Source organism: Miniopterus schreibersii (assembly GCF_964146895.1).
Source record: "Miniopterus schreibersii genome assembly, chromosome: 8".
Classification (NCBI taxonomy): domain Eukaryota; kingdom Metazoa; phylum Chordata; class Mammalia; order Chiroptera; family Miniopteridae; genus Miniopterus; species Miniopterus schreibersii.
Genome location: NC_138109.1, coordinates 5,980,025 through 6,005,157, shown reverse-complemented (window position 1 = coordinate 6,005,157; position 25,133 = coordinate 5,980,025). Strand labels below are relative to the sequence as shown.

The 25,133-nt window shown below is 59.8% G+C and overlaps 2 protein-coding genes across 9 annotated transcripts in view; one reads left to right on the top strand and one right to left on the bottom strand.

The window, feature by feature from the left end:
* PIK3CD (phosphatidylinositol-4,5-bisphosphate 3-kinase catalytic subunit delta) overlaps nt 1-12,063 on the top strand; it is a 47,820-nt gene extending 35,757 nt beyond the window's left edge. For 3 of the 5 annotated variants that reach the window (XM_081144952.1, XM_081144954.1, XM_081144953.1), the window contains exons 4-24: nt 1,514-1,742; nt 1,836-2,065; nt 2,474-2,653; nt 2,944-3,093; nt 3,589-3,678; nt 4,735-4,956; nt 5,433-5,529; nt 5,620-5,750; nt 6,226-6,276; nt 6,416-6,583; nt 6,664-6,785; nt 6,929-7,072; nt 7,222-7,321; nt 7,466-7,644; nt 7,720-7,832; nt 7,980-8,058; nt 8,571-8,738; nt 9,040-9,163; nt 9,299-9,444; nt 9,585-9,717; nt 10,143-12,063. In XM_081144952.1, coding sequence (XP_081001078.1) covers nt 1,514-1,742; nt 1,836-2,065; nt 2,474-2,653; nt 2,944-3,093; nt 3,589-3,678; nt 4,735-4,956; nt 5,433-5,529; nt 5,620-5,750; nt 6,226-6,276; nt 6,416-6,583; nt 6,664-6,785; nt 6,929-7,072; nt 7,222-7,321; nt 7,466-7,644; nt 7,720-7,832; nt 7,980-8,058; nt 8,571-8,738; nt 9,040-9,163; nt 9,299-9,444; nt 9,585-9,717; nt 10,143-10,280 — 2,994 coding nt within the window. In that variant the 3' untranslated portion in view covers nt 10,281-12,063. The remainder of the gene's footprint in view (nt 1-1,513; nt 1,743-1,835; nt 2,066-2,473; nt 2,654-2,943; nt 3,094-3,588; nt 3,679-4,734; nt 4,957-5,432; nt 5,530-5,619; nt 5,751-6,225; nt 6,277-6,415; nt 6,584-6,663; nt 6,786-6,928; nt 7,073-7,221; nt 7,322-7,465; nt 7,645-7,719; nt 7,833-7,979; nt 8,059-8,570; nt 8,739-9,039; nt 9,164-9,298; nt 9,445-9,584; nt 9,718-10,142) is intronic. The other 2 variants (XM_081144956.1, XM_081144955.1) reach the window with 2 other exon arrangements.
* An 83-nt stretch (nt 12,064-12,146) lies between these two features.
* The window catches only part of CLSTN1 (calsyntenin 1), a 55,134-nt gene continuing 42,147 nt past the window's right edge, over nt 12,147-25,133 (bottom strand). For 2 of the 4 annotated variants that reach the window (XM_081144957.1, XM_081144958.1), the window contains 11 exons: nt 24,791-24,912; nt 22,525-22,687; nt 19,730-19,786; nt 18,420-18,577; nt 17,197-17,345; nt 16,698-16,924; nt 16,015-16,185; nt 15,518-15,663; nt 14,438-14,573; nt 13,985-14,169; nt 12,147-13,666 (listed from right to left, as the gene is read on the bottom strand). In XM_081144957.1, the coding sequence (XP_081001083.1) occupies nt 13,493-13,666; nt 13,985-14,169; nt 14,438-14,573; nt 15,518-15,663; nt 16,015-16,185; nt 16,698-16,924; nt 17,197-17,345; nt 18,420-18,577; nt 19,730-19,786; nt 22,525-22,687; nt 24,791-24,912 (1,688 nt within the window). In that variant the 3' untranslated portion in view covers nt 12,147-13,492. The remainder of the gene's footprint in view (nt 13,667-13,984; nt 14,170-14,437; nt 14,574-15,517; nt 15,664-16,014; nt 16,186-16,697; nt 16,925-17,196; nt 17,346-18,419; nt 18,578-19,729; nt 19,787-22,524; nt 22,688-24,790; nt 24,913-25,133) is intronic. The other 2 variants (XM_081144959.1, XM_081144960.1) reach the window with 1 other exon arrangement.

The following is a 25,133-nucleotide window of genomic DNA, read 5'->3' as shown; positions in this document are numbered from 1 at the left end:
TTTAAATCTTCCCTTCCTGGGAGATTTCTTTAAATATTAAATTAATTTTTTTCTATTTCAAAAGTAATACGGACACGTTGGAATTTAGGAACATAAGAAAAAGTAGACAGAAAAATTATCTGTGATCCAGCCGTATGAGCAAACCACAGTTAACTCTTTGGCTGTTCTCTGGTTTTTGTTTTTTTTTAATGTCTTTATTGATTTTTAGAGAGAGGAAGGGAGAGGGGGAGAAAGAGAGAAACATCAGTGAGAGAAACACTGAGCACAGCTGCCTCCTGCACACCCCCTGCCGGGGACCGAGCCTCACCTCGGGCATGTGCCCTGACCGGGAACCCAGCTGGCGACCTTTCGGTGCAGGGGTCAGCGCTCAACCACTGAGCCACACCGGCCAGGCCCTGCTTTTTTTTTTTTTTTTTCTATATACAGTATAGTATTGTTTCTCGTGGCCAGTTCTAATTTACGGACTTTTATATCCTTTTACTTCAGGCTTAACTTCTTTTTCATGTTACTCACTTTAGGTAAATACGGTTTTGAGGCTGATCCCTGGGTGTCTCAGATTCGAGCACCGTGCAAACATAAAACCGAGTGGGCCCCCCAGTCTCGCCTCACTGATTCTGCCGCAATTTCTTCACAGTTATTTTTGCCACGGCCGGGCAGTAGCTGTTCTAGGCTTTGCCGGCGGCCACCCCGACTCCCCCGTGCGGCGAAGGCTCCTGAAACAATGTGCACACGCGTGGCTGTCCCTAACCCGGCGGCCTGCCGAATCCCCATCTAGACAGTTAACACGCTTAGCGCTGTTGTTTTGATGAATTGGGTTTGAATTACACCTGCTGTTCTGCAGCTTCGGGTTTTCCCCTCCTAAGGGTGTATCTTGCAGTGGTCTGTTGCACAGGTACCCCTGGATTCTGGGCCCCGCCCTGTGTGCCCCCTTTGCGTTGATGGGCCATGATTACCCATCCCCGGCGGACAAAACCCAAGGCTGTTCTCTCCTTTTTCGGCTTCTCTGTGACTCGGTGTGAACACCTATGCACTGAACCCTGACTGTTAGATGGCTCCCCAGCTATCCCTGGGGACACCTCGCCCAGAGGGCACACAGCCCGCAGAGGGTTTTCTGGCTCCCTCGGAGTGTCAACTTTCCCGACCGGTTGCAGCATTTACAAGTCAGGGCCATGAGCCCCAGGACGGTTAGCTGGGGCTGCCCGGAGGTCGTGTCCGGCTGGCCGTCTCTCAGAGTTACCCACAGGGAGGCGTAGGACCCACCGCTCAGTTCCCGATCCTAGAGCTTACCTGGCACCCTTCACAGAAGAGCGGTGACGGGGACTCTCGGTGACCCACGTGGTCAGTGCTCCGAGGGTCTGGAGAGGGTGGAGGTCCTGGGACCTTGCCATTGCCTTCTTGTGAGGCCCATGCAGGGTGGGTCACCCCGACTGAGGCCAGCCTCCACCCACCTTCTAGCTCCTTGGGGCCCTGCCTGCCCCGGTCAGAGGGGCTGACCGGTGACCGTCCCTCCCAGGTGTTGTGGCACCGAGCCCAGTATGAGCCGCTCTTCCACATGCTCAGTGACCCCGAGGCCTACGTGTTCACCTGCGTCAACCAGACGGCGGAGCAGCAGGAGCTGGAAGACGAGCAGCGGCGCCTGTGTGACATCCAGCCCTTCCTGCCGGTGCTGCGCCTGGTGGCCCGCGAGGGTGACAGGGTGAAGAAACTCATCAACTCGCAGATCAGCCTCCTCATTGGCAAAGGTGCCCGGCCAGGGTGGGCCGTGTGTGGCTGCCCTGCCCCCCGGGGCCCGACCCCTGACCCCCCAGGCTGACTGGCTCCTCCCTGCCCCCCAGGCCTGCACGAGTTTGACTCTCTGCGCGACCCCGAAGTGAATGACTTTCGAGCCAAGATGCGCCAGTTCTGCGAGGAGGCGGCCGCCCGGCGGCAGCAGCTGGGCTGGGAGGCCTGGCTGCAATACAGCTTCCCCCTGCAGCTGGAGCCCTCGGCGCGGACCTGGGGCGCCGGCACCCTGCGCGTCCCCAACCGGGCGCTCCTGGTCAATGTCAAGTTCGAGGGCAGCGAGGTGAGCCGAGGCTCCTGCCGGGGCTGCGTCCAGGCTACTGTGTCCGTGGGGTTCGCTGCCCCATGAGACGCCCGGCACCCCCGAATCCCCCAGATTCACTCCCCTCCCCGTAGCATCAGATGGTATTTGCGGGGCATCCACGGCACGCCTGGGGCTCGGCCGAACGTCCCGCCAGGCAAGTCGGACGAGGCAGGATGACCGCATGGCCTTAGTCACCGGTCTGTTCATTGATTCAGCAAATACTTCCCGGGTGTCGGCCGTGCGCCTTCACCAGTCCCTGCCCTTGAGGAGCTCACGTTCGAGGGACAGGGAGGGCCTGATACGGCAAATAGGGGGCCCCACCTCTGCGCCCCAGGACCCCGTGGTCCCTTCACAGGGCGGAGGGCTGACCCCGCCTCCTCCCCCTAGGAGAGCTTCACCTTCCAGGTGTCCACCAAGGATGTGCCCCTGGCGCTGATGGCCTGCGCCCTGCGGAAGAAGGCCACGGTGTTCCGGCAGCCCCTGGTGGAGCAGCCCGAGGACTACACCCTGCAGGTGAACGGGAAGCGCGAGTACCTGTATGGCAGCTACCCCCTCTGCCAGTTCCAGGTGAGGGGCCCCGGGCTCCCCACAGCCTGGGCGGAGGCCTGGGGGAGGGCTGGGGGGGCTGGTTGTCTGGCCCCTGGATCAGCCAGGCCTTTGGGGGTGACAAGCAAGAGTGTCCCCTCGCTGGGCTGGCCCTCCCTGTGCGGAGGTGGGCGGGGCGGGAAGAGCCAGCGGGAGAGGCCCCGAAGGCCTGGGCTCGGCGGCGGTCAGCGTGGGAAGGCCCCCGATAGCCAGCTGTCTCGGGAACGGTTGGGACCGCTCATTGGCCGCTCACTGCCGTACCCCCCCCTCAGTACATCTGCAGCTGCCTGCATAGCGGGACGACCCCCCACCTGACCATGGTGCACTCCTCTTCCATCCTCGCCATGCGGGACGAACAGAGCAACCCTGCCCCCCAAGTCCAAAAGCCACGCACCAAACCGCCCCCCATTCCCATGAAGAAGGTGAGCTGAGCCTTCCACTTACCCTCCCCGCCACCCCTCCCTCCCACCTGCTGTCCAGCCCTCGAGCCTATTGGGCAACGCCCCAGGCTGGCGGTGGGTCCAGGGGCTCCTCGTCTCATGCCCCTTGCTGGTCAGTGTTGAGCGTTGGGGCTTTGCCCTTGGGCAGCCATCAGGACCCGCTGTGCTGGGGGGGGGCCTGTCTGAACCTCCCGGGGCCGCCTCCAGGCCTGGCTCTCGGCTGCCCTCACGCTGCTCCTGCTTCCTGCCCCGGAGGGAGAACTCCGTGCTCTGCAGAGCTCAGGGGTGTTGGGGCCCCTGGGCCACCCGCAAGCATGTTTTCTGGTAAAGGCAGTGGGGGATAGGCACCTGGGCCTCACCGCAAGCCTGCAACACTCTCACCCGCCCCCACGGGCCGCTGAGCCGCTGAGCCTCTGGGCCTCTGGACCCCTAAAGGCTCTCCAGATCCCTAAAGGCCCCGCTTCTCCCGCCCCCCAGCCCTCCTCCGTGTCCCTGTGGTCCCTGGAGCAGCCCTTCTGCGTGGAGCTGATCCAGGGCAGCAAAGTGAATGCAGACGAGCGGATGAAGGTGGGGCGCCTGGGCCTGCAGTGGGGAGGGGGGGCGGTTTTGCACAAACAAGGTGACTGAGGCCTCGAGGGGCGGCAGAGGAAGGGGGGGTGTCACACGAAAGCCACCTTGCCACATTACCCAGCATCCCTGCCCAGAGAGGTGGTGAGCTGCTTCAAAACAGGAAGGGGGGAGGGGAGCAGGCCGTGGCCAGAGAGGCCGATTCAGAGAAACTGGGCCCGGCGAGTTCCGGGTACTTGACTTTGGTGGAGGTTGTGGGGCCAGGCCCAGCCCAGGGATGTGGAAACCGCAGCCAGGGAGGTGACGGGCGTTGGAAGAGGAGCCGCTCCAGCTGGGCTGGCGCCTGTCGGTGCTCCCAGAGGGGACAGGGTGAGGGAGGCGTGTGCAACACCTGCCTGGGCCCCTGGGGGCCTGGCCCACACGCCCGCTCCTGGGTCCTCGGGACAGCCTGCCACTAGTACAGGTTTTACCGTCCCACTTGCAGGATGTGAAACCCGAGTCCACAGAGGTCGGGTCTCTTTGGGGAGCACTTTTTGGGGTAGTTTCATAAGCAGGCAGGTCTGGGTTCCCCTGGCAGAGTTGTAGAGGCTTGAGTGCAGGAAGCTGTCTGCCCCGGTGGAGCTGCTGGAGGAGGCAGGACCGGGGTTCACAGAGCCTCAAATCCTTCCCCAACCGCAGCGGCTCCTAGGACTCTGAGCAGTGGAGGGAGCCCTCGGGTCCCCAAGCCCAGCTGGGGAAACAGACCAGAGCAGGAAGCAACATGCCCTGGGGTCCCACGGAGTCACTGGGGAGCTGAGACCAGTCCCCCATGCACAGCCCGGGGCAACCTCCCCTTCATCCCCACCCTCCCCACCCCCTGCCCCGGGCCCGCGGCCACTGGTCCGCTCAGGCATCCAGCCATCTTCTGCCCCCGCTGCTTCCACATGGGAAGTGGGGTTCAGACCCGTGTGCGACAAGGGTGTTTCAGGAGGAGATTCTGGCCTTCGGTGGGTGGGAGGACTGGGAGGGGACGGGGCTGGGCCTCTGCCCCGTCACCGATGCCCACACCTTCACCAGCTGGTGGTGCAGGCCGGGCTCTTCCATGGCAACGAGACGCTGTGCAAGACGGTGTCCAGCTCGGAGGTGAGCGTGTGCTCGGAGCCCGTGTGGAAGCAGCGCCTGGAGTTCGACATCAACGTCTGCGACCTGCCTCGCATGGCCCGGCTCTGCTTCGCATTGTACGCCGTGATCGAGAAGGCCAAGAAGGCCCGCTCCACCAAGAAGAAGTCCAAGAAGGCGGTGGGTGGGCCGGCCGGGAGGCGGGCCAGGACTCGGAGAGCCCGTGCCCTTCCTGGGGGCCGCTCAGCTGGGGACCCCAGCCTCCCAACCCCCCCGCCCTGGCCACTGCCCCTGTCCCTGCCCCGCGCTGGTTCTGGGTTCGCGGGCTTGCGAGCAGGATGACTGGGAATATTGGCTCAGGCCTTTGGTCCTGCGGGAACCTGGAGGCAGCTGCCTGGGGTGGAAGGACAAACACACCCTCCGGCCGGGAGCAGGGCGGCCCGAGGCCGCGGCTGGCCGGGGGTGGGGGGTGGGGGTGGGGGGTGGGGGGAGGGTTGGGCACTGAGTCGCGGCCCCAGGATGTGACTGGCCGCGGAGCCGTGCTGACTCCCCGTGGCTGAGCGGGGCGTGTGGTGTGTTTGGGGTTCCTCCGGAAGCTGGGAGTGAGGAGCAGAAGGGGGAGCCTAGAGGGGCTGACCTGCTTGGTTCTCTGCCAGGACTGCCCCATTGCCTGGGCCAACCTCACCTTGTTCGACTACAAGGACCAGCTCAAGACGGGCGAGTGCTGCCTCTATATGTGGCCCTCTGTCCCAGGTTGGCCCCGGCCAGGGGCGGGGAAGCGTGGGGGTGGCCGCCCCAGCGTGGGGACGTTCCCCGTGTGATTCCATCCGTCCCTGTGCCCAGATGAGAAAGGGGAGCTGCTGAACCCCACAGGAACCGTTTGCAGCAACCCCAACACCGAGAGTGCGGCCGCCCTGGTCATCTGCCTCCCCGAGGTGGCCCCCTACCCCGTGTATTACCCTGCCCTGGACAAGGTCAGTGAAGGCCCCTCGCCACCTGGGGTCCGGGACTGGCCCTGCTCAGAGGCTGTGGGGCTAAATTAGGTGAATTTTCCTGACCCTGCCTCTGGGGTTCCACGGAGCGTGGCCCCTGCGCCCTGTGAGTTGCCCTGGGTGGGGGCCAGGCCATCACACACCTTTGGGGGGGTCTCGATGCCCTGGAACCCTCATGCGCCCTAGAGCAGTGGTTCTCAACAAGGGGCACTTTGCCCCCAGGGGATCTCAAGTAATATCCAAAGACATTTTTGGTTGTCACTAGTGGGAGAGATGCTTCTGGCTTCTCATGGGTGGGGGCCAGGGATGCCACTGAACTCCCTACTGTGCGTGGGACAGTCCCCACCACGGGGAGCCCCTGGCCCACAAGGTCGGCAGTGTTGTTAGCTGCCTGGGGGCCCTGCAGGGTGGCCCAGGCTCTGGGGGTCACCACTGAGAGCAGGGCCACTCGTTGCAGATCCTGGAGCTGGGGCGGCATGGGGAGCATGGACGCGCCACTGAGGAGGAGGTAAGCGGGGCTGTGGGCGGGGGGTGCAGAGCTGGTGCTGTGGGCGGGGGGTGCAGAGCTGGTGCTGTGGGCGGGGGGTGCAGAGCTGGGCACGGAGCCGGGCGTAGCCAGCTGCAGCCCTACCCCCTGCGCCCCTCAGCAGCTGCAGCTCCGGGAAATCCTGGAGCGCCGTGGGTCCGGGGAGCTGTATGAGCACGAGAAGGACCTGGTGTGGAAGATGCGCCACGAGGTCCAGGAGCACTTCCCCGAGGCCCTGGCCCGGCTGCTGCTGGTCACCAAGTGGAACAAGCACGAGGACGTGGCCCAGGTGGGCGGCGAGGGAGGGCCCGGGGGAGGGGCGGCCTGGAGGTGGGCACAGCCTCCCACCCTGACCCCCGGCTCTCCCAGATGCTCTACCTGCTGTGCTCCTGGCCGGAGTTGCCCGTCCTGAGTGCCCTGGAGCTGCTGGACTCCAGCTTCCCTGACCGCCACGTGGGCTCCTTCGCCATCAAGTCCCTACGAAAACTGACGTGAGTTCCGTGGGCTCCTCCTCAGGAGGGTGGCTTTGCCCCGACTGCCCGGCAGCGGGCACAGGGTGGGGGCCTGCTGCAGACCCCGTCCCCAGCCACAAAGCTCCGGGCCCCAGCCGGCCTCGGGTCTCCCTTCCCTGCAGAGATGACGAGCTTTTCCAGTACCTGCTGCAGCTGGTGCAGGTGCTCAAGTATGAGTCCTACCTCGACTGCGAGCTGACCAAGTTCCTGCTGGACCGGGCCCTGGCCAACCGCAAGATCGGCCACTTCCTCTTCTGGCACCTCCGGTAACTGGACTCAGCTGACCCCCAGTCTCCCTGGAAGGCCGTGGGGAGGAGGGGCTCCTGCCCGCTGGCCTGGGCGTCCTGCCCGGGCTGGGAGGGGCTGCGTGGCGTGGCCCTGCCGGGAGAGGCTCAGCCCCTTCTGCCCCCTCCAGCTCCGAGATGCACGTGCCGTCCGTGGCCCTGCGCTTCGGCCTCATCATGGAGGCCTACTGCCGGGGCAGCACCCACCACATGAAGGTGCTGATGAAGCAGGTGAGGCTCGGGGCCCCCACCCCAGGCTGGGCTCCACTCTTGGGCAGGGTCAGCCAAGCCCCTATAGAATCACCTAGGCCGGCCTGAGGCTTGGGGCCTGCCCCTCCTGACCTGCCCACACTGCCCTCCCGTTCTCCTGGCCAGGGGGAAGCGCTGAGCAAACTGAAGGCCTTGAATGACTTTGTCAAAGTGAGTTCCCAGAAGAGCCCCAAGCCCCAGACCAAGGAGCTGATGCACCTGTGCATGCGCCAGGAGACCTACCTGGAGGCCCTCTCCCACCTGCAGTCCCCGCTCGACCCCAGCATCCTGCTGGCTGAAGTCTGGTGAGCCCCACCGCGGGCCTCCCCTCCCCCCCAGAGGCCCCGGAAGGGCCCCGCTGACCGCCCTCTGCCCGGCAGTGTGGAGCAGTGCACCTTCATGGACTCCAAGATGAAGCCGCTGTGGGTCATGTACAGCAACGAGGAGGCGGGGAGCGACGGCAGTGTGGGGATCATCTTTAAGAACGGGGATGGTGAGCAGGCCGGGCCTCCCCACACCTCCCTCGGGGTCCCTAGAGGGCGAGCTCAGGAGAAGTCCGGGAGCCCTGGGGCCTAGGCATGGCCGGGAGTGCAGAACCTTCTAGAAACTCATGCTTTTCTTCCGGGGGCCTGCGGCACAGACCTCCGCCAGGACATGCTGACGCTGCAGATGATCCAGCTCATGGACATCCTGTGGAAGCAGGAGGGGCTGGACCTGAGGTGAGGACCCCCCCGTCACCCATCTGTGCCTGTGCCAGGCCTGGGACCCTGTCCCTTTGGAGGGGTCCCCTGCCAAAGCTGACATTACCACCTCAGGAGAAATGGCTGTTCTAAGAGCAGGGACCAGTTTAAAACTCGGGCCACAGGGGGTGATAGGGCCCCAGGATGAGGTGGAGGCCAGCCTGGCGGCGAGCGTCCGTCTCACCCGTTTCCTTTGCCCCGAGCACCCGTGGCTTCCTGCCCCTTCTTCCAAGCCACGTGCACTCTTCCCCAAGCGAGCGTGAGCTCAGCTGAGGTGCCGCTTCTCTGCATCTTGGGTGCTGGTGCTGACCTCTCCAAGCAGCCTTCCCCTGGGGCGCCGGGAGTCAAGGGCTCCTCCCCAGCTGCTGCTGCTTTTCCCCTTTCATCTTGAGGAGCATCTCCTGGGGCTATTTTGCCTTGAGCGCCTTGGGGGTCGGGCAGCCCCAGGGACAGCCCTTGACCACTGCCTGCCCCTCTGGCCACCTGGCTAGGATGACCCCCTATGGCTGCCTCTCCACCGGGGACCGCACGGGCCTCATCGAGGTGGTGCTCCACTCGGACACCATCGCCAACATCCAGCTAAACAAGAGCAACATGGCAGCCACGGCCGCGTTCAACAAGGACGCCCTGCTCAACTGGCTCAAGTCTAAGAACCCTGGGTAGGTTTCAGGCCCTGGGGACAGATGTCCCCTCTTATCCAAGAGGCGACGTTCGCAAATCAGAGGTGAAGGGACAGACCTGTGACAGCCTCTGTGACTTCCAGGCTTAGCCAGGGACCAGCCCATGTCTGTGTTGGAGTGGGGTGGGGCTCTGTTCCCCCCTGTATCAGTCACCTATTGCTGCGTAACAGCCACCCTGAACTTAGGGACATGAAACCACCCCCATTATTGTAGCCGGGGAGACTCGGGAGCTGCAGGCTATCAAAGGCCATGGTTTCCAACCTCCCCTCCTCCCTGCCAGGGAGGCCCTGGACAGAGCCATTGAGGAGTTCACGCTCTCCTGCGCGGGCTACTGTGTGGCCACGTACGTGCTGGGCATCGGCGACAGGCACAGCGACAACATCATGATCCGGGAGAATGGGCAGGTAGGAGCAGTGTGGCCGTGCCTGTCCTCCGGCCCCTGCCCTCGGGCTTTCTTCTCTGCACTTGGCTCGAGGTAGAGCCCCTCCAAGCCCTTCCGGTTCCTTCTCAGTCTCTGCCCCTCCCTTCTGTTCCCTTAGCTGTTCCACATTGACTTTGGCCACTTTCTGGGGAACTTCAAGACCAAGTTTGGAATCAACCGCGAGCGAGTGCCATTCATCCTCACCTACGACTTCGTCCATGTGATTCAGCAGGGAAAGACTAATAACAGTGAGAAGTTTGAAAGGTGAGGGTGCCTCAGCCCCCTGGACGCCCCTCGGGCCTGGGGCCCCACACGGGATGCAGAGAGGGGGCCCTGTGGGGGGAGGCAGGCTGGGGGTGCGGGCGGGAGTGGCCAGGAGGACCCAGGCCCGCCTCCCCCTGCAGGTTCCGGGGCTACTGCGAGCGAGCCTACACCATCCTGCGGCGCCACGGGCTGCTCTTCCTCCACCTCTTCGCCCTGATGCGGGCGGCGGGCCTGCCCGAGCTCAGCTGCTCCAAAGACATCCAGTATCTCAAGGTAACGGCCAGGGCAGGGCCGCCAGCCAGGAGACCGCGGCGCCCCGACGTCCCAGGCCTGCCTCCCAGCAGCATGACCTAGGGGACCCCGACCCTGGGTGTGGTGGACCCACAGGGCGCTCCTGACTCTCGGGTTCCTCGCGCCGGCTCAGGACCCAGCAGTGGGGCCTGGTGGAAGCAGCCGGAGGTAGCCCGATTCTGTTGGGATGGGCATCTTATTTTGAGGGTGGATCTGGGGCCTGCCTGGGTTTGGGATCAGAATAAAGAGCTCTTGCTTCCCAAGGGAGATGTTGGGGGGCCATCTCCCAACTCTCCTCACAGTTCTTTTAGGAGGGAGCTTAAGCTACACAGAGAGGGCGGGAGGCCGGAGGGCCCCCTTCCTGAGCAGGGACCGGGCCCCTCAGTGCTTCCCCGGTTTTCCCTCAGGACTCTCTGGCGCTGGGGAAAACCGAGGAGGAGGCGCTGAAGCACTTCCGAGTGAAGTTTAACGAGGCGCTGCGGGAGAGCTGGAAAACCAAAGTGAACTGGCTGGCCCACAACGTGTCCAAAGATAACAGGCAATAGCAGCCCCTCCCGGCGCTGCGCGGACCCCTCCAAGCCCTGGGCCCGGACACGAGCAAACCGTCGATCCTGGGAACCAGGCCCCGTCAGCCGCCCTTGGGGCCTAAGAGCCTGAACCGCACCCGATGGGAAAGAACTCTTACAACTGCCTTTTGTTTACACTGGTTATTTATTAATGACTTGAAATGTTTCAGGAACTAAACAGCCATAAGCGGAAATGCATCCTTCGTGCAGGGGTGGGGCGCTGTCCTCGCGTCCCCAGTCAGAGCCCTGAGCTTTGACGAGAAGACACTGTGAGGTGGGCGCCTGGAGACGGCACCCTGTGGAGGATCGTAATCCCAAGTCTTCCGGCAGGTGGACCTGGACCCAGCAGAGACTTGTCCCCACTGGGGAGCTGCCTTCTTCCCAGGGCTCCGGGACTGCGCGGGTCTTGGTGCCTGAACGACCCGGTGGTGCCTGCTGTCCAGACAGGACGCCCACCCTCCCTCCGTTCACCCCTCCACCTCTTGCTCTCCGTTGACTTGAGTTCTGGGCAGCTCCCAGAGGAAGCCTGGTACCCTCTAGATTCAGGGATGCTTGCTTTCCACTTTTAAAGTGACTCTTGGGTACGGGAATTCTCTCATCTCTCTGCTATAAAGTGATTTTGTTTGCGGGTAAGAAAAAAATAGCCAAACTACTTCCTGAACCTCTACCGGCTGGGGAGAACAGCCTCAGCCCCCGTAAAGTATAATATATGCTGGTCCTCAAGACGTATTAAAAGAACCTGAGCTTGACTTAGCTCATCCTGGTTGTGGATTAAGGGGGAAGCAGGTCAGAGTACTTTGCGCAATTACCTCCTGTGGGCTTCCTCTATTTTTTTTTTAAAGGTTTTTAGAGAGGAAGGGAATGGGAGAGAAACATCAGTTGGCTGCCTCCTGCCCGCCCCTTACTGGGGATCGAGCCTGCAACCCTGGGCGTGTGCCCTGACCAGGCATCGAACCGGCAACCTTTCGGTGCGTGGGCCGATGCCCCACCAACTGAGCCACACCGGCCGGGGGCTGTGTGCTGCCTCTTAAAACAGGTGTTAAGGACTTGATCTCTTCCAGAGCGCTCGCCTTCGACAACCTGCTGTGAGCAGTCAGGTACCTGAGGCGTGAGTTAGGGGCACGGTGGAAATTTCTGTGACAGCATTCAGCTTGGCACGTCCAGCTCCAGCCTTAGGCAGACCTGGGCAGCTCCGGAAATGCAGATTCCTGGACCTCTCCCAGACTTCTGACGCTGGCTCTGGAGACGGCCAGGAACCTGGACCTTTTGAAGCCCACAGGGGCCCTGGTGAATTAGCTGGCTTGGGACCCACCAGGCTACACTGCTGATCTCGCAAAGGCCTTGCGGGGCTCGGCAGAGCCAGAAGTGGCTTCCCGCTCAACCGCCCAGGGACCAACTCTCTTCTGGGAGGTGCGGTCCCTGAGCCACCAGTACCACCCACGGTCACCACCGACCACACTCCTTCCCGGCTAAGGTGCTGGCTTCCTGAGGCCCACCTCACCCGTCTGGACATAGGAAAAGCCAGGTGTATGTCTGTCTGTTATTTATTTACGGGAGCCTGTGTGCTCCCCGGCGTGGGCGGCACACTTTGCACATGCACAGCAGTTTCTGATCTGGGTGCACGGCCTGTGCCTGGAGAAGTGAATTTTTTTAAAAATCCTTTCATGTTTCTGTGTGGGGAAGGCGAGTTCTGCGTAGCGGGTGTCGGCTGGTGAGCAGCACTCTGTGAAACTTGCAACGAACGAGAGGTAAAAGCAGATTGAAAGAAATAAAGGCCTTTTCGTGTGATGTTCTCGGCTCGGGAAGAAACCAGGGACACAGGGTTAAACACCACACGCTCTCCACTGGGGTTAGAACCAGAATTTTATTGTAGTGCAGACACTTCTGACCTATCACCAATGTACACGTCGGCAGGTGGGGCCAGCGGCCAAGACAGCGGACGGCTCGCCTCCGCGCTAGCATCTGCCCACGGTCTAAACAGCAGCTACAGTGACAGCACGTGGAGGGGGGCCACAGACACAGGACGGGCGCAGTGTCCTCGAAACCAGCAGTCAGGGTCATGGAACAGTATTCAAAAGTACTTGCCCGTTTTAGAAATCTAAAATTTTACACGTAAATTGAAAACAAAGTGCTGCAGGGTTTCCCTCGTGACTTTCGCTCCCTTCCCTTCGCGCCCAGCAGGGCAGCAGGCCCCTCACTCCCGGGAGCGGGGTTCCCGGGGCGCCGGGGAGGACAGAGCTCGGGCTGCCGGGGGAAGTCAAATTCTGGTTTTGGGCCACTGGGCGTCTGTTCAGCGAACGTGTCACCAGACTTTCTGAGTATGGATCGCTCGGGCCTGCTGCTGTCTCCAACCCAAGTGGTCGGACGGTGCCGTCCGTATTGTGCATGCGTCCTCCGGTATGAAGGGCACACGTGAGCAGGAGCCCCGAGGCTGCACACGGGGAGTCCGGCTTCCTGCACAGGGAGCTGAATGCCAGGGATCCCCGCTCCCCACCCCTCTGCCACGTGGGAAACTGGTGGGATGACAAAGACGGGGCCTGGCCACGTCCAGCCAGGGAGGGCGCCCCGCCGCCAAGCAGCACACCACACCCCTGCCCGCGACTGGCTGGCCCCGCGCGGGGCCGAGACCTGAGGCTGGGCAGTCCTGGGTGCCGCGTGCCCGAGCGGGGTGCCCCGTTCTCGTCTGGGGGGCACCGAGGGGTCTCCCGCACTCAGTGTTTCACTTCACCTGCATTCCAACCCTGGGTTACACTAGCACAAAGGACATGAGGAATCCCAATTTATTTACAAAATATTAAAAAGTCAGTTCATCATCTACATATGAACCCCCATTCGGCCATTTTATACATGCACTAGTTTGGGGAAAATGAAAAATTAAAAAACAAAACAAAACTAAAAAAACGGAAGGATTACCAGGTGGGAGTGAGCGGTTTTAACCCTTTGTCACCGAGTCCAGATTCGGCGTTTGTGGAGGCGCGAGGGGGCCACACAGAGCGAGATGACGGGAGGGCGCGTGTCGGCTCCTCGCGGGACAGGCCCAGGCGGCGGGCGGGGAGGGAGCCTGGGGTCCTGCACACCAAGCGCGGGCGGCGAGGGGAGGGTCAGCGGACCTACTGGCCAGACGACTTTGTACACGTGGCCCCGGGGGCAGGCGCGACGGGCGGCAGTTTCCGGATGCCGGCGGCGGGGGCTCAGTAGCTGAGGGTGGAGTCGTCCCACTCCAGCTGCTGCTGCCGGCCGGCCGCCTGCTGGTCCCCGTGCTCTCCCTCCTCCTCGCTGCTCTCCGACTCGGCGCTCGTGACGTCATCCTCGCCTTCCTCGCTCTCCTCCTCCTCCTCCTCCTCGCTGTGCTGGTCCTCGTAGGTCTGAGGAAGAGGCGGCCGCGTGAGCCGGGGCCCCGCAGAGGAAGGGGCTCCCGTGTCGCTCCACAGCGAGATGGGGGGACTGCGCCGGAAGCCGCCTCGTCAAAGACGACACGGAAAACAAAGCTCCGGTCACCACACACGGGGTCCGAGCAGGGGGCACAAGTGCCGGGCGGCACAGCCTCGAACAAGGCCTCGCTGGGCCTCAGTTTACCTGCCTGGCAAACGGGGACGCCTGCGACTCAGAGTCGCCGTGTGGTTCACACGTGCTCTGGCTGCGCTGGCCCTGGCGCTGGCCGAGGGGCTGCCCGCCGCGCCTACCTCCATGGGGTTGACGGTGATGGTCAGGGCGGAGTCGTCCCAGTCCATCTCGGTCTCCTTGCCGGTGTCCTGGTCCCGCGTCGTGCGCTGGTGAGCGGCCCGGATCCGGAACACGCCCAGGATGATCATGAACACCAGGAAGCTGACGCACACCACGATCACGACGGTCGCCGTGCTGGGGACCACTGCAACGGGATTGAGACGGGGGCCATGACCCCAAACCCCAGCTCGGGGGCCGCCGCGCCCACGGCCTCCTCCCCGCAGATGGCAGGAGCTTCATCAGACCCCGCAGGACACGAGGAAACACTAGGAAAGCTCAGCACAGGTTTCGAATCCGGGTCCAACTGCTGCCCTGCAGCCGTGGCCGCGTCGGCCCTGTCGGGGCTTTAGGCTCCTCGTTTGGAGCAGGAGCCGGGCTCGCGGCAGCAAGGCGGGGGGGGCCCACAGTCCTACCTGCGAACGGGTGGGGGTTGGCCAGGTTGTGACCCGAGAGGTCGACAAAGGAGCGATGCTCAGGGTGGACGAACTGCGGCTGGGCGGCCATGTGGCTGGCGTGTTCCACGGGGTTGGCCGTGTGGATCACGTTTACCTGCGGCAGAGACAGAGCAGCCTGAGTGTTCCTGAGAGACGGACGTGCAGTTCGGGGGCTGACCCCAGGGGCACCCAAAGCGCTCCCTGGACTGGAGCAGGTGAGAAACGGACGGAAAAAACCAAGGGCAAGTGCTTAGGAACGGCTGTGACACGGCCACACACCCAGGGGATGTATCGCCGACTACGTAACTCATCCCTACTGTATTGTATGAAGAAACCTGTCCTCTCAAGGCCGGGAAGGAAACCAGGCAGCACCACTGCCCTCACCACAGGCCGGCCGAGAGGCACCGACTGTTCCCCCCTTTTCCCTGAAACCACAGCCGCCAAGGAGAGCACACGTCAGAACCGCGTCCTGCCTTTCGAGTCGTTACCCTCTGGCTCAGACAAAACGCTCGTGGATTCTCTCGCCCTGTGGGGTTAGCCCCCCGCTGCTAGGAGGTGACCGTGGATGTGAGATGTTCGATTGCTGAGTGACTTTGGGTCTGTTTGTCCAGCCCACCGAAGCCCTGAGAGATGAGGGGCTACTGTGGGGCCCCTGAAGACGCAGGGGAGGGCCCCCCATCACAGCAGGCCCAGCCGTCTACACTGCAAACCACCTCCCCAACCTGCCTCCCTGGGCGCTGCTCTATCAGTGTCAAACCTCCAGAGACAGCCCCGGCCCTCCCAAGGCAGCCACTCACTGCCACGTGCTCGTGACCACCTCCCTCCAAAGGCCCCGGGCTCTCGGCCTGAGGCAGCTCTGACAGGAGCACTGTGCTGTACCCTGGCTGCCCCTTGACCTGTCTCCCCACCCTGAGTAGGTCTCACCAACAGCAGCCCCAGGCTGGAAAATACACCCTTGGGAGAAATCCAAGTAGGTGCCGCCACGGATGCCCTAAAATTGAGTGTCTGCTGATACCAGGGCCGTGCACGGGCCCTTCTCAGTGGGAGCCCCGCACTCACCTCCACCTGGAACTCATTGCTAATGTAGCGTCCGTTGAGCTCGGAGCAGACGAGCTTGAACTTCCGGTCAAGCAAGGACCTAGAGTTCCAGTTCCGATAGCGCAGGAGGTGCAACACCTCCTCGTAGCTGGCCATGGTGTCCACGCCTGCGGGGGGGGAGGGGGGAGGGGGATGGTGACAACAGGGACTGTGGCTGAGCTCGGGAACACCGGCAGGGCCAGGGCCCCGGGCGAAGGCAGGCTGGGGTCAGGCACCTGGGCCAGCTGAACCAGCCACTGGTCACATGTTTAGCTTTCTAACTGTCTCCCTCTTGAAGGGATGTGCCATGTGCCTGGCCTCTACCCCCCCCATAAGGACAGGACACAGGCCGTGAGTCCCTGTACTTCCCAGTGGGATCCCAGGAAACGCTCTCCTTTCCCACCTCCCCCAAACAGTCTCCAAGTCCTAAGATGAGGGGTGTGGGGCTTGCCTTCGGCTCTGGCGAGCCCGCCTCTCACCTGTGAAGATCACGCCCAGGTCGGAGCTGCTCACTTCCATGCCCTTGTGTTGCAGGCGGCCCATGTCCACCTCCAGGCTCTCCTGCTCGGGGTTCAGCTCCTCTCCCTCCACCGTCACCTCACAGGTGTCCAGGTCGTGCACGATCTCCTCAGACACCAGGGACTCTTGAACTGCAAAAGGGCCCAACCGAAACTAGCAGAGGCCATGGAGCCGGGGGGGGGGGGGGGTCACACGCAACAGCTCGCTGGCTCAGAGCCCTTGTAAGGACCAATGACGGGTGCAGGAGAGTCACTTTCAAGAAAGGAGGTACTTTATGTGTCCAGGAGGACTGGCCACCGGGAAGGCCTGAGGATGGGGGGACCCTGTCCTCCGAGGGTAGACCCAGCAACAGAGGTGCAGCCCAGGCACAGGAAAGGGACAGCGTCTCCTGCAACAGTGCCCAACCTCTAGGGTCAGCTCGGGTCCAGACGTCAAGCCAGGAAAAGGAAAGGACCCTCCAGGTGGGTTTCCAAAGATCCCCAGGAGCTCGGCCCTCAGGTCAGATGCCAGAAGCATCAAAACACTCAAACCTCCCAAAACCCCACAGGAAAGGGGCCCAGGACGCCGGCCGCAGCGGCGTGGTCTCAGCTGCCCTGTTTCAAGCCAAGGCCAGGGCGACCGTTCCGGGCAGAGGGGCCGCTACCTGTGGGGTCCTCGTCTCCTTCCCCGTTGGGCTCCACTTCTCGAGTGATGGTGCTGATGATCCGAAGCTCGGGGAAAAGGGAGACGCCCTCCGAGCTTTCAAATTCGGAAGCTGCGCGAGCAAAATGGTGGATGCCGCTCAGGCTGATCTTGGGCTCCTCCGGCTGCAAAACCATCACGTAGCCATCGACCGGGGGGACCGAAGCGCAGGCAGCCTCATTAAGACACCTGCCAGCAGGGGAGGGGCGGAAGGTCAGGGCCTTGAGAGGCACGCGGGGGGGGGGGGGTGGCCCACAGGGATGCCACAGACACAGGACAGCGGCCAGGCCCAGGCGGTGTTTCCAAATGTCATCAGCAAACATTCGCACTTTCTGGTAACAGGGACGGCTCACCTCTCCTTACAGAGGGGCAGCCGGGTGGCCTTAAAGACCCCCCCCCCACATTTTCTTCTCAGGCGTCAGTGGGCACAGACGCGCTTACTCTTAAGAACCAGCACATACTTGAGGGAGCTGGTGAGTCTGAGCCTCCGGATCCCAGGCGTGGGGAACTGCCGGGAGTTCAGGTAGGCGACGTGCTGCATGGCCGCCTCCAGCTGCCCCACGTCCTCCGCCTCCAGGGTCAGCACTGACTGGCTGGGGCCGGCTTGGATCTGAAATCGTGCCGAGCGGAGAGAGGGGAGTAAGGCTCGGACTGCGAGAAGCTGAAACCAAGTGTTTTGCAGAGGACTGACTAGCCGGGGGTTGGTCTGAATGTGACCTGGAGAAGAAAACTCATGTCGTTTGGGTGACTTCTAAGGTGCAAACGTATGTGGTGAAAGAAATACACATTCGGCCTTCGTCCCTGGTTTCTGGCAAAGGCCTCCTAAAACCCTACGAACTTCCTGAGTGACAGGAGCATCTTTTATTACTCACAGTCCCTTCCAACCACCCCAGAGTTTAGTTAACGAGGTGACGCTCGGTGGGCCCCGGACAGTTTCAGGATGGGGGCTGGCTGCCAGAGGAACCGACTGTGTGACGAGAGTTGGAACTGGCAGCCCCACCCGAGCTACGGGGACAAGGCGAGCGGCTGGAGATGCAGCTGCTCACCAATGGTCAGTGACTTAATCAGTCGTGCCTACGTGACGGGACCTCCATAACACCCCGAACAGCAGGGACAGGGGCGTCCAGATGGTGAAAAGGAGGTGCCAGGAGGGTGACCCTCCTGGACAGGACGTGGCAGCTTCATGCACCTGCCCCAGTTTCTTTCCCTGTGCCTCTCTTCCGTCTGGTTTCTCCTGAGTTGAAGGCTTTATAATAAACTGGTGAGAGTAAAGTACTGTCTGTTTTCTGGGCAGTTCTAGCAAAGTGTTGAACCTAAAAAAGGGGAAGGGTGTGAAGACTGTGGGAAGCCCTGACGTCACAGCCAAGTCGAAGTGCAGGTAACCCAAGGGCCAGACTCTTGCAACTGGCACCTGAGGTGGGGGCAGCCTGGGGGCACTGAGCCCTCAACCTGTACCGTCTGAACTTAAATCCTGGTAGTGTCAGAATTAAATTATTGGACACCTGGAGACCTGGTGTCCAGAGAGTTGGGGAATTGGCTGGTTTGAGAAAAAACCACACATTTTGTGTCAGAGGTGTTATGCATGAGAATAGCTCAGGATGGATCACAGATCAATCCTCTGCCGGCAACCCCCACCCCGTGGTTTAGAAGCCTGCGAACGCTGTGCAGGTGAACGCAGTGTTACCTTCACTCCTCTGCCACCGTCTTCAGGGACCTGAAGGTCTAGCCCCTCTTTGCAGGTGTACAGACAGTCAATCACCTTCTTGTCTGTGAGCTTCCCAGACCGGATCGTCAGGCCGGCCAGATCACCTCGGAAAAACTGGGTCATGTGCAGGTCACCACCTTTGGAACACGGGGAAAAGGCAGGCAGTTAGGGGTGCAGCCCGGAGCCTCCTGTTCCATTTCTCAGTGTTACCGGTGGTGGCAGCTCGATGGGTGGACATGCGTGTTAGTTCAGACCAAGTCCTGTTAGCCTTGCAATCTACATGGAAGCGCAATGAAGAAATTAACTCGCTTATGATCATGCATGTGGCCTGAAGAGGACTCGGGGCTCCCTCACCCGAAGCCTGGAAGCCGAGAGGTCCCATGAGTGTCCCCACACATCTGGCCACTCACTGGTAAGGGTGGCCTAGCCCACACTTGTCACCACGGTGCACAAGGGACACGTCCTACTAGCACCAGCCTCTTCTTGTCAGCCAGCTGGTTCACACCCCAGCTGCTCTTTCTGAGCGACTCAGGGATACACACAAACTCGGGGGTGAACCCACACAGCGTGACTAGAAAGAAAAGGGGTGCTTAAGATCCCGCCCTGCACTTAGGAGCCTCGGGTCGAGGCCTTCCCGGGGGCTGCGCTGAGTGCCCCCCACGCCCGTCTCCTACTACTGCAGGTAACTGGGAAGTGAGGGTGTCAGAAGGGAAACGAAAACCCAGAACTGGCCCCTGACAGACTAGCACAGGTGAAGCCACAGCCTGTTCTTACACTGACGGAGGAGAGGCCAATTTTCAGCAGCGGGTCTCATTCCTGATCGGGACACTAGACACCACTACAAACCACGGCTAGGGGCAGAGATTTCTAAGAAACATACATTTAAGATTTAGTGTCAGGTTAGAGTATCTAGAAACGAATCTGTTTCTGTCTCGTGGTTCAACCACCTGAGAACCGGGAGGTACCCCCAAACCTGGCCTGTGAGATTTCGGCAGGGAGCCTCATGCAGGGGGGTCGGGGTGAAACTTGATGAGAAAAATAAAAATCCCATTAGTGCTCTGCATTAATGAGTCATGTGCTCCCTTTAACTGGGCTCAGAATGGGCAGAGAAGGGAAATCCCAGGAAGCAATGCGGGGGTGGGTGGGGTGGGTAACGCAAATGAAGCAGCAGCTCAGATGGTGTCTGAGACCAAAATGCAACTTGGGCATTTCATGCAAAATGTGCAATGAATCGATGTCTCGTATTTAAATGAAACAATAGTGAACCATAGGGGGAAAAATCCAGCAACCTGCCGAGGCCACAGGCACGGGGTCAGTTTCATTGTCATTTTCAACTCCTGAGTACTCTGCAGAGAGGCGAGACAGAGACAACAGAGAAGGACCGCGAGGTTATTAGGCTCTTCACACTGGACCTTGAAAATTCGTTTTAAAAAGCTGCCAAAAACGCAGAAGAAAAATTCCCCTTGTGTGCCCACCCCCCCGCCCCCGCCCCCCGCCTTGAGGACAGGCTCCGCCTGTAAGCAAGCTCGTACTCGGTCACTTTTTCCCAGGAGCGGAATTTCCCACCCCACGCCCCTTGGTGTTCCCTTCCCACACCCTCCTGGCCACAACGCAGGGCAGAAGCAAAATGAGACTGAGCTCACGCGTCTGCCCAGCCCGGCCGCCGGGCGGGGCGTCAGGGAGGAGCTCACACCGACGGCAGAGATGTGCCGGATGCGGGCACTGCCCGGCGGCCCACAGCACTGTCCTCCCTAACAGGGCCGCGTGCCCGCCCGCAGGCTGGTGTACGGTAGCTTCTGGAAGGGCATTACTTTCCAGAAAGCTCAAAACCAGTTCACATCGCTCTAGACTTTAACCTCTAAGTGACAAAGGCATTTTCTACCACTCTTTCCAAAGAGGAAGGATCCACCCAGAGAAACAGGTCATCAGGTCGTCAGCGGAGCCTGGGGCTCTGCCATCCGCAGCCCCTGGAGCTCCCGGGCCAGTGTCCCGAGTATAACGCAGGACCGGAGGCGCACCCAGTGGCCGAGCACAGAACCTCCACTCCCCAGACCGCGCTGTGGGGGCCCAGTCTGCCCGCAGCCCCCGCGGCGCCCTGGGGCACCCTGGGGCGGGTGAGCCCCGGAGCACTCATGGCTCAGGTGACTCCTCAGGTGACGACACACCATTAGCCTAGGCTCTCCGTGGTCAGTTTGTAAGGAAAGCAGCTGCAAATCCACTGAAAGCAGCAACAGAGATCTTCCTCCCTGTTAATTCAATATTTAAAAACCTGTGTCTGGTTTGGGAATTTAAGGAGATTCTTCTGGCTGAGGATGCGGAGGTGCAAAGAGGCGCAGGAAGGTGAAAACTGTCATTTTCGGGGCAGAACTACCGTGGCGTGAAAGGGAGGCAGGGTGCCTGCGACGTGGGGGTTCTGTTTTCACCCAAGCGACAAATCTCCCAGAGCGTAAAATAACACTTAGGTTTGCCCTTGTGTTTTTATTTTAAAAATAATTTCTCAAGAAATTTTTTGTTTAATTTGGGAAGCAAATCGGAACTGAGGAGTTAAGAAGAGCAACCAAAAAACTCCTGCAACCCTAATCACACATTCCTCACCCGCTGGCCTCGACGCCCCCTCCCTCACGGATGAATTATCACCAAGATTAAATCTGGGAATTCGCCAAAGGGGCTCGCTCTAAATTACTGTCTTAGTGCTTTTCATTTGAAAGGATCTGCAGGAAAATTATGAAGCTCAAATTCCCCTAAATGAAACAAGCTGTCTCAGAAGTTAGGCTCTTTCACGGGTTTCTAACCTAACTCGAGAGGAGGAAGTGAGAAGACCTGTTCAGCAGGTGCCTGCAGCCATGCTGACACCCTGAGGTGACTCCACACAGAGCCAAGCGCAAGGGCTAACGTGGGGCCCGTGAACCTCGAGGGCAGGCGGAGGGGTCCCTGAACTTGGATGGGAGGGGAAAAAACTACATGCTTATCTTCACTAACTTCTCAAATTTAGTTTTCCTTTGGTTGTAAATGGTCAGCCACAAACCACAGTGGTATTAGCAGAAACGGCGACTCTCACCAAGAGAAATCGCTGCTGTTCTCCTGCCTTGCCCCACGGTGCAGACACCGTCCCGCGGCCCCTCGCCACTCTGAAGTCGCGGCGGGCACTGGACCTGCTGCCAAAGCCGGCTCTCTGTTTGTCAACAGAGCGGCACAGGTGTTGACGTGTCACATTTTGTTTTCACTTCGGTAACTATATTTCAACTTAATGGGTTACCTTGGAAATCTTACGTATTTTATTTGATAGATGAATAAGAAATTATCCTGAGGAGGGGTCCACAGGCTTCCTCAGGCCACCAAAGGGCTCCACGGCCCAGGAAAGGTTTAAGCCCCTGGTCCGGTGGGTCAGAGCGTGGGCCCCGGGTGCACCGGCTGCAGGGGCTCAAATCCCAGTGCCACGGTGACCCAGCTGGGAACCCGGGCTCGCTGCTTCTCAGGGCCTGTTTCTTTAGCTATAAAATAGGGGTAAAAAGAGCTTCTACCCCCCAGACTCATTGTAGGGATCGATAACTATGTAGAAGAATCGGCACGCAGCCTGCCACTCAGAAAGCACGAATCAATGGCAGTGTTGCTCTGGTGGCTGTCACCACAGCCCGTCCGTGGCCTTCCAGCAGCCACGTCCACGATTCTCGCAAACACGGCACCGGCCGCGCGCTCACCACTTCAGAAGAGTCCTCTGCCGAAGCACACCGACGCCTCTGTGCCCGGCTGCTGCCTCTGTGTTTTCACAAGCTTTTCAACAAACTGACTAACTTACAAAATGTTCCTCAATTACACTCGCCCCCGGTGCAATGCTCCCTCCTGGGCTTCCAGCAAAGGTGTCTGTGCGTCTTAGCCTTTTACCACAATGTCAGTCAGCGCCCATCCAGAGGGCCACCCCGGGCACGCACAGCTTCGGCAGTGCCCCCAGAACGGCCAGGCCAGGGAAAGGACGAAACGTGGGGGAAGGAGGGAAGGTCCCGAGAAGAGCCCGTTTCCTCCCACAGAGCAGACGGGAATCACTCGATCCCCGAGGCGTGGGGAAAGGGGTGCCCACGACCGTTACCTTGCCAGCAAGCCCCCACCACGAGCTGAGTCTCGATCCTGGACGGGTGAAGCGGGTAATCTTCAGTCACCGAGAAGGGCTCGTGGGCAACACCGTCCACGTAGAGCGTGACCCTCGGGATCTCCACGTTGAGGACGTAGTGGTGCCACTCCTCATCACAGACCTGCGGGAGCCGAGGGAGGTCAGCGCACGAGCGTCCACTGTCCCTCCCATCCAGAGACACAACCGGGGCAGCAATACAACCGGACACGGGGCACATGTGACCCAGAAGGAAAATGTGTCTTCCTAGAAAGGAAACGATTACAAAAGAAGTATCTGACGACAAAATACCTCCCACCCAACCACATCTCACCAAGGCAACACACCCTCTCTAGGGCATTTCAGACCAGGGGCACTGCTCACGTATCACACGGCAGGGCCCCCACACCGGGAGCTGCCCGACTCTCTCCCGCTGAGCGCGACACCAGGAAAGTCTCGTCTCGGCAGGATGGACACCCAGCCGCCGCACCCGCCAACCGATCAAGACCGCAGACGCCTCCGATCTCAGCATGTGTACTTTCTTTCCCAACTCAAAGCTGATGATCCACATGCCATGATCATGAACTCCGACGGCACACCCAATTAAGCTGAGCTCCTCTCCTATCCTGAACGAGCATCTCCAGAGCATCTCCCCAGCCGTCGGGTGAGGGCGGGGTCTGCGGGCTCCAAGGCCCCTTTCAGGTCTGGCATCCCCTGACTTTTGGCTTTAGCGGAAGAAGCAGACACTCAAGAACACGGACAGGCAGAGACAGAGATGCTGTGAGATGAAATCTTTAAAAATGTTATTTCAAAAAAGCTTACCCAATTTACATTTAAATTCCAAGAAACTAATGTGAAATCGAGAGCTTATACAGACCAGAAACATCAAAATAAAATAGGTTACCGAAGCATACCCCCTAAAAGAGCAGCTGCTCCTGATAAGAGGAAAAATGTAAACCTTTAACACTGTATGTGTGTTTACTACGGACATGCAATCTACACATCCATGTGTATGTACATGTATTACACGAAACATTTCCAGATAAAGGGACTGCACAGTAATTCACTTGTGAGACTGATAAAAATCTTAATTTCAGTTTAAGTCCATTGAAAAGATGTTCTGAAGGGAGAAGCTGCCTCCGAAAGCACCTTCTATCAGACCCCAGTCTGTAAGTGCTGCAGGTTCCTAGGGCATGAGCAGGGTAATGCTGCGCTTTACACGCACCATTCACAGCAATGCTCCGGGGCAAGGTGACCGCAGACCTGACCTGGGCATAGGTGGAGAGAAGCAGTGGGCTCCCGACCCCAAGGAATGATAAGAGGGTGGGAGGCATATATTTTTAACACCATGATAAATGCTAGAAACCTAGTCATGCTGACCGTGTCTTTTGAAAGCAGTCAAACCTCAGTTCTCAAAATATTTGGTTCTTGACCCCATAGCCCTTTCATGCTGAGACCTGTATGGTCAGTCACAGGTCTCCTGGGCAACAGAGGAGAGAACGCGCGAGCGTGAGTCAGTTTACCACGAGACCTCACGTTGCCAACATCTCAGGAAACTGTACTATGAATGTTTTTGTGTTTTTTTGCTTTTTGGGGTCTGGAATGGATTAATTCAATTTACCTTATCTCTAATGGAAAAAAAATGATTCGGTTTTCAAACAAACCGCTTCTTGAACAGCCTTCCAGAACGAAGTACGTTCGAGAACCGAGCTTCCACTGAACTCGATTTTTCGCACAGGAACTGCTGGGAAAGGCGTGACTCTGCCAAAAGGAATGTCACATGAGCTGCTATCAAAGCCGCAAACTCCCTCAAGCTAGTGGTTCACGTGGCATCCGAAAGACGTCAAGACGGCTGGTTCCTTGAACGTTTTAAATGTCCCTTGGCCCCCTGAATGTGCTGAGGGCCCCGGGCTCCTGGGCGCCGCGTGGGAGGCAAAGCCTGAGACAATAAACGCGCGCAAGGGTCCTCTGCCCCAATCTTCAAGCAAGGGTTGCTCTTTTAGTAAGTTATAACACGGTATTCTGAATGTAAAACGTACAATTTCCTGACGTTAATATTTTATACATAAAATACATCTATGTAAAAATAACGTGGGCCTTCAGTGGAAAGGGGTTCAGTGGATTTCATCTGCATCCTCTGACCCAGACGCAGAATTCATAAAACTGCAGGAGCGGCCAGGCCGTGCGAGGTCGCCGCACCTCGTTCCCCTCTGAAAAGAGCAGAATCGGCGAGTTCCCCATCGCTCACCTGGGTCAGCTTCCAGTGGAATTCCGCGGGTTTGTACATCTTGTCTCCGGAAGGATCCTGACGGAGAAGGAAAATAAGCCGGCAGCCGTGGACAGAGAGGGAGCTGTGGTGCCGGTTCATATCTGCAGAGAGAGACGCGACTGGTAAGTTGCCAACTTAAGACCCGAAGGAGAAATAAAAGCTATTTCTTTAATGGATTTCAAAGACATGGTTTTATCAGCGTAAATGAACTCCCAGTCGGGCCAAGGCAGGGTCAGGAACAAATACACTTGGGTTTTTACTATCAAAAGCCCAGACGCCAGGGTGGTATGCTGCGGGCGGGGCCCTGATGCAAAACACAGAA